Source organism: Stenella coeruleoalba, assembly GCF_951394435.1.
Source record: "Stenella coeruleoalba genome assembly, chromosome: 19".
Classification (NCBI taxonomy): Eukaryota; Metazoa; Chordata; class Mammalia; order Artiodactyla; family Delphinidae; genus Stenella; species Stenella coeruleoalba.
This window is the reverse complement of record NC_137165.1, coordinates 9,500,283-9,507,357: the sequence shown is the minus strand read 5'-3', so window position 1 is coordinate 9,507,357 and position 7,075 is coordinate 9,500,283. Positions and strand designations below refer to the sequence as shown.

General features: G+C 57.4%; 2 protein-coding genes across 2 annotated transcripts; both read left to right on the top strand.

Moving 5' to 3' along the window:
* The first annotated feature begins 949 nt into the window (after nucleotides 1-949).
* KCTD11 (potassium channel tetramerization domain containing 11) lies at nucleotides 950-2,010 on the top strand. Its single transcript, XM_079904618.1, has one exon. It carries the CDS (start codon nucleotides 1,050-1,052, stop codon nucleotides 1,746-1,748), a length of 699 nt encoding a protein of 232 aa, XP_079760744.1. The 5' UTR covers nucleotides 950-1,049; the 3' UTR covers nucleotides 1,749-2,010.
* A 1,337-nt stretch (nucleotides 2,011-3,347) lies between these two features.
* Nucleotides 3,348-4,815, top strand: TMEM95 (transmembrane protein 95; the record flags this gene model as incomplete). Its single annotated transcript, XM_079904317.1, has 6 exons — nucleotides 3,348-3,516; nucleotides 3,758-3,814; nucleotides 4,014-4,094; nucleotides 4,194-4,214; nucleotides 4,359-4,641; nucleotides 4,782-4,815. The coding sequence occupies 6 exons, from the start codon at nucleotides 3,348-3,350 to the stop codon at nucleotides 4,813-4,815; spliced, it is 645 nt and encodes a 214-aa protein (XP_079760443.1).
* Between the last annotated feature and the right edge of the window lie 2,260 nt (nucleotides 4,816-7,075).

The window sequence follows — 7,075 nt, the reverse complement described above, 5'->3', positions numbered from 1 at the left end:
AGGAGACGCCGGCCCCCGCCGAGTTGCAGACGTGAGGTCGGGCACACCTAGGGGCCGGCGGGGCCGTCACGGCCACATCCTTAACGACGCGCCTGAGTCACCCCCCGGACCCCACCCGCGCTAGCGTCCGCCAGTCCAGCCCGTCAGCCCCGTCTCTCCAGTTCGCCACTCCGCTTCCACCACCACCGGAGCCGCGCGCTCCGGGCGGGGGCGGGGCGCCCAGGGGGCGGGGCTGCCTCTTAAAGGGCCCCCGGCCGCTGCCCTTAGGCCACCTCCTTGGGGCGGAGAGTACTTAAGCGGCTGCGGCGAAACCCGGAGAAGGCGGCGGCGCCCGGTCCCGAGACTCCCGGCTGCTTCCATAGGAGTCCTAGGACCCTCCCAGCTCGGATTGAGCGTGTATCTTCGCTCCCCAGCCGATACAGAGGCACCTCCGCCATCGGCTCCGGTCAGCCTCGCCTCCTTCTCCTGGGACCAGCGCCGGAGCCAGGCCAGGCCAGGCCTCTGACTGGCCCCCGGAGCCCTGCGTGGACTCGCCCACGGTGACAGCGGTCTGCCCGAGAAGCTGGTCCCTTCAGAGTCGGCCTTGTGCTCGCCACCGTCACCTGCTGGTTGGATTGCGGAAACCCACTGTCAGAAGACCACAGAAAGGAATCGCCGACCACCCAGAATCGGATGCGTGTGGACCTAAATCTCCCGTCCCTCTCTGACTTCCCTCTGCTCGTTTCATCCGTTGTCTCAACCTTTCCGGCGTTTCTGTGCCCGGAAACCATCCTCCACCACCCAGGTAGCTGGGGTGAGCCCCCAATCTTGCTGCCTTGTACTCCAACCTGAGCCTCCGACCCAGAGACAGTCTGAACCTTACGACCCAATTCTGCACACATCCGGGAAGTTCTGCCTTTTCTTCTCTTTCGGTGTCTTCGATACTCCTCAAAATTTCTCCTCCTCCTGTGCCCTCCTCGCCCCCCTCCTTTGGGGGCCCCGTGACCCTGAATGTCGGGGGCACGCTATATTCCACTACTTTGGAGACCCTGACTCGATTCCCAGACTCCATGCTGGGGGCCATGTTTAGGGCTGGTACTCCCATGACCCCCAACCTCAATCCCCAGGGAGGCGGCCACTACTTTATCGACCGAGATGGCAAGGCCTTCCGGCACATCCTCAATTTCCTACGGCTGGGCCGCCTGGACCTGCCCTGTGGATACGGGGAGACAGCGCTTCTCAGGGCAGAGGCTGACTTTTACCAGATCCGGCCCCTCTTGGATGCCCTGCGGGAACTGGAGGCCTCTCAGGGGACCCCGGCACCCACAGCCGCCCTGCTCCACGCAGATGTAGATAGCAGCCCCCGCCTGGTGCACTTCTCTGCTCGTCGGGGCCCACACCACTATGAGCTGAGCTCTGTCCAGGTGGATACCTTCCGGGCCAACCTCTTCTGCACCGACTCTGAGTGTCTGGGTGCCATGCGTGCCCGATTTGGTGTGGCCAATGAGGACAGGGCGGAGGGAGGCCCACACTTTCATCTGGAATGGGCCCCCTGCCCTGCAGAGCTCCCCGAAGTGGAGTACAGGAGACTGGGGCTGCAGCCGCTGTGGACTGGGGGGCCAGGAGAGCGACGGGAGGTGGTGGGCACTCCAGGCTTCCTGGAGGAGGTGCTGCGGGTGGCCCTGGAGCATGGCTTCCGTCTCGACTCCGTCTTCCCTGACCCCGAAGACCTGCTCAACTCCCGATCTCTGCGCTTTGTCCGACACTAGGAACTGAGAACTAGGAACGCTGCCTTCAGTTTGACTGTGTGGGCGAGGGGGGGGTTAGAAAGAATGGGTCAGTAAAGAGGGTGAAGTCTCTCCTGAGCCTCTTCCTAGCTCTGCTCCTGGAGCTGTGAGAGTCAGGGGCCCCGTTGCACCTGACTGGAGCCCAGATGTGGGCAGGAATCCCCAAACCAGAGAGAGCCCAAGGGCTCATGAGACCAGAGGGTCTGGACTGGTGCTAATCCTGGGAGGGGTGGGGAAGCTTCCCTGGCTGGTCCTCGCCTGAGCCTGGGGACCTTCGGTGTTTCCTTGCTTGGAGCTTAGTATCCAGGGTCTGGAAAAGTGGGGATGCTTCTCTGCCCAGGCTAGGCTTAGCAGAACCGTGGAGGGACAGTGAGGTCTGGGGGAAATGAGAGACTTTAGATTGCTCTAATGTGGTCTTCTGGACTGTGACTTCTCCTGGAGCTGGTGGCCTGGCCTGGCCTGACCAAAGATGGGTCAGAACACTCTGAAACACGGGAAGGGAGATTCTTTGCTGTGTTCCAAGCCACCACTGAGAGAGACAGAAGGGCTACACCCCATCCTAGCTTGGCACAAGGGAGCTAGGAGAATCCCCATTAACTATGGGGCTGGAGCATCCCTCTGGAGATCCAAGTGTTTTAAAGGATCCCATATTGATGGTGGGGCTGGCCATGGGGAGGAGCGGGGCATCTCCTTGCGTCCTCGCCTTCCTTCCTTCATGTGAACGTGCCTGTTAGCCAGTGAGTCTGACTGATGCATGGGTCCCTGGCATCCTGGCTCCCATCCATGTCGCTGGAGGTGGTGTCTGTGTGCTGGCTTTTCTGTGGTCTCTGCGTGTCCAGGGCTGTTTGGGGTTGCTCAGAAACTATTTTGGCACCAGGTGTGTCCGCGGTATGGGTGTGAGTAGACTGAGAATTAGGTTAATCCCAAGGTGTGTGTGTGTACATGTGCTTCACATCACCACGTAGGCAGGAGGGGCCTGCTGGGCCTTGAGTCACTAGGATCTTCTGGTGAGAAGTAAGAGAAGTCACTGGGCTTAGCTGGGCCTTGGAGGCCTGTATAGAGCTCTCGGTTACTAAGGCAACAATGAGCCTGTTGCTAGGAGATAGCTGGGGAAGGCCCAAGGCTGCCCAGGGCAGAGAGGAGATGAACAGAAGAGTTTGAGAGAGTGGGGGAGGATATGGAAAGGGATGGGATACTCACAAACAACTTCTTCACTGGGGGAGTCACTTATTATTTATCACTGGTCATGATTTACAAGAAGAAAAATAAAGTTTCTCTTGGAACCACAAACTCGTAAAGGCTGCTGAGGGCTAGGTTGGGAGTACAGCAGAAGACGTGCTTTCTCTGTCCATGTCCCACTAGAGGTTTCTTCTTCTGGCCCCAGTTCCTTGGGCCCCAGGTTTACCCCAGTCAGTCAGGGATGGAGCAGTGGCACTGTTCTGGAATGTTCTAGAGACTCCAACTGTTCTGGAACACTCTAGAACCTCCAGGCAAAGGACTGGAACCAGGATCACAGAGCATTCCAAGGCCTTCCCAGCCTGGGTGGGGCCAGCCCCCGCTCCAGAACCTGCAGCGGGCCTCATGTGGATGCTGGCACTAGGTGGGATCTTCCTGGCAGCCGCCCAGGCCTGTGTCTTCTGCCGCTTCCCAGACCGTGACTTGTCGGGCCGCCTGGCTCAGCTTTGCAGCCAGATGGAGGCCCAGTGGAAGGACTGTGAAGTCTCCTGGAACTTCTCGGCCTTTGCCTTAGGTAAGATCAGACATCCAGGGATGGGCTCAGCAACAGTCAGTCACCCCTGTGCCCTAAGGGGGCTGCATGTGGCCTCCCAGCTGTGCCTGTCAGCCATCTTCTCAGTCCACTGGCCTCTCTGGACACACTGGCCTCTCCCTCTGGGAGAGCTTCTTCAGACCCTGGGAAAGTCAGGAAAGGCCCCAGAACCTCCTTCTGGGCCAATGAGGGAATCTCGCCCGGTCCTTATCCATCTCCACAGATGATGCATCCTTGAAAAAAGTCACAGAGAAGACTCACAGAGTCCTGAGGGTCATGGGTGAGGCCGAGGGGGAGGTACAACGCAGGGGCTTGGATGGCACCAAGGAGGGGGTTGGGAGGAGGGGGCTGGGGAGGCAGGGAAGGGTGGTGGGTGGGTGGAGACAGGAGGGCGTGATGGGGAGGCGCTGGGTGAAGGTGTGGAGGTGAACCGGCCCTGCTGAGACCCCGGGCACTAAAGCTGCTCTCTGCCTCCCCAGAGATCGAAGGGTCTCTCTCCTCACTCCTTTCATATTGGAAATGGCTTCAAAAGACCAAGCTCCCAGAATACAACAGGGAAGGTACTGATGCGGGGAGGGATCAAGGGGTGCCTAGGTCCTCAGGCAAAGGAGGGTGTGGCTGAGCTCATCCACCCCCATCCTCCTTGTCTTTCATTTCAGCTCTCTGCGCTCCCGCCTGCCGTGAGTAGGAAAGGGAAGGGGTAGCAAGGGCCAGGGGCCTCGGGGGGACCTGAGGAGAGCCTGCAGTTTGGGGAGGAAGTGTGGGACTCTCGCAGGGTTCAGCGAAGCTTCCCGCCCCAGAGCTGGTCCTGCTGTCTCCTGCAGGGGGCAGCACCATCCTGTACAACTGCTCCACCTGCCAGGGCTTCGAGGTGTACTGCTGGCCCCGAAAGCGCTGCTTCCCAGGTCCTTACTCCCCACCCCTGCCTCACCCGGCCCAGATCTCTGAGCTGTTAGGCTACCCCAGCATCGATGGGTGTGGTCCCCGGGATCATTCACTGCCTCCTGGGGTCCCTGCAGGAAGTCACGATCTTTGGGAAGCCAGGATTCTGCTGCTCTTTGTCTCCGGAGCCGCCCTCCTCCTGGGTATTCTGAGCTTCGCGGTGGAGTGAGTTGAGGGATAAGGGCCAGAAACAGCCTCACTACCTCCGACCCATCAGTACCCTTCCCCACCCCCCATCCTTCCTCTTTCCCTCCCAGCCCCCTCCCCTTCCCTTCCCTGGACTCCCACCCTCTGTCTTCCCTCAGGTACAGCCACCTCCAAGCAAAAAGTGACTTGTGAAGACGAGGACACATCTTAGCCTCCAGTTCTAAGGAGCATGTGCCCACAACTTCCACTTCTCTCGTGGGGCGGGGTGGGGGGGGGAGGGGGGCAACCAGACCCTTAGTTCCAGCCCCAACGGTTCAGTCTTCCAGACCCTGATACCCAGACATCCCCACAATCCCAGCGTCAGATGGCGTCCAGGGACCCAGGCACCCACAGCTGGAAAGTTCCTCCCCTCCAGTCCTCAACCAATCAGACAGAGGCAGTCACCGTGCCAGGAAAATATCTACAGAAGGAAAGAATCCCCTCCATACACACTCCCACTCCCACACCCCCTTCTGCCTGTTCCCGGAAAGCGGGGGCTGTCTGCCCCAGAAGCTCCTCTTGGCCCTCCTGTGACTGATTGGGAATCCGGGAATGAGTGTTCTGGAAAAGTCCCTCCCCCTAGAGTGAGACCACATCACTCAGACTGCTGGCATGCTACCCTTCCATTTAATACTGTGAAGGCTCCCACAGAGGCCCAACTAAACCTGTTGTCAAATGGCCTCGACCTCTGCCTGGCCTCTGTCTGCGACTGGGGAGGGCAGAGGGAGCGCGGGAGCCTCTTGTAGCCCAGTGGTTCTCAGCCGGGGTGGGGGGGGGATTTTGCACGCGATGAGGCGTTTGGCAATGTATCTGGAGACATTTTTGATTGTTTTGATGGGGGGTTTTGAGGATGTGCTACTGGTGTTTAGTAGGCAGAGACCAGGGACGCCGCGAAATATCCAAAAATGCCCGGGAAAGTCCTCCACGACAAAGAGCTATCGTGCGTGTCCGAACCGTCAGCAGTGTGTGGTTGAGAGACCCTGGTATTTGGTCCTTTGGCTATCAGGAGTTTGGGTTTGGGGGATGGGAGATGGGACATGAAAAGAGAGGCCTATCACCCACCGTAAGTCTCAGCCCGAGGACCTGGGCCGGCCTTCACCTAGCGCCGTGGTTTACAAACTGGGTCCCTAGAGGCTCCCAGTTCTCAACCAGCTGGACATTGGAGTCATCTGAGCAACTTTAAAAACTACCTGTTGCTGGGCCTCATCTCCAGAGATTCTGAGTGTAGTGGTCTCGTATGGGGCTTCAGTTAATCTAACTTACAGCCAGGGTTAGAACCACTGTTTGGGGGATCCATTAAGGTCCTGGGGATGGAGAGGGGAATGCTTACCCCTCCCAGGAGAACACCTTCTATTTTGATCTGCACATTCTAGTCCAGTCCTTTCATTTTACACCAAAAAATGAGACCCCGGGATCACACAGCCAGGTCGTACAACTTGCCCGAGATCATACAATGATTCATACATTCATTCATTTGACAAATACTAAGGGATTGCCGGTCACGTGCCAGGCAGCGTTGCTGCCCGTACTGGGGTGAGAAACCCGCTCCCGACTGCCCAGGCACCACAGCTCTCCTCTGGTTTGCGGTAGCTGCCTCACACCCTCTTAGGCTGTGCCCTCTTTCCAGGCTCAACATTTTGGAGCTGTCCTTGTTTTCACACCCAGTGTGCAGTGGGTCAACCGTTCTGTCCATTCCTGAAGGATCTCTATCCCATCTGTCTCCTCCTCCTGCTCTATGGCCCCCAGCCCACTCTAGAACCCTCTCGTCGTGGACCCCAGTCTCCCAGATGTGCATCTGACCCTGCCCACGCCCCTCAAATCCACTGCACCCTCAGTGGCCACACTGGTCTTCTTAAAACTCCACATCGCTCAAACATCCTGTCCAGTATCAAATGATGCTTAAGAACTTGGGCTCTGGAGTTGGGCTGCCCGACTTCAAATCCTGGCTCTGGTTCTTACTGGACCTTGGGAAAGTCATTTAATTTCTCTGTTCCTGTTTCCTCATGTTTTAAATGCAGATCATATATTTCCTTGAGTCCATGGCTTTTTTTTTTTTCTGTTTACATTTGAACATCTCTGAAGAACCCATCTTAAATTGAAGACATGTCATGGCATAATGGTACATTTTACAATTGATGATATCTTAAATTCAACCCAGCGGTACTGACCTTACAGAATTACTGCGAGGTCCAAATCAGTCCATATAAAATCCTTGGGACTGTGCCCAACGTGTAATGGGCCCTCATTAACTATCAGCCATTATAATCTCTTACTTAAAACCTTCCCTAGCTCTTCCTTGCCTGCAGAGTATAGAGTTGGCCCTTGACCCTGACATTCAAGGCTCTCCATCAGCAGCTCCCACCATCTTATATAGTCATCAGGCCAGAACTGTCCAGACACAGAACTGGAATCT

Coding starts and splice junctions, on each gene's coding strand:
- KCTD11 (XM_079904618.1), top strand. CDS start 1,050: ATGCTGGGGGCCATGTTTAGGGCTGGTACTCCCATGACCCCCAACCTC.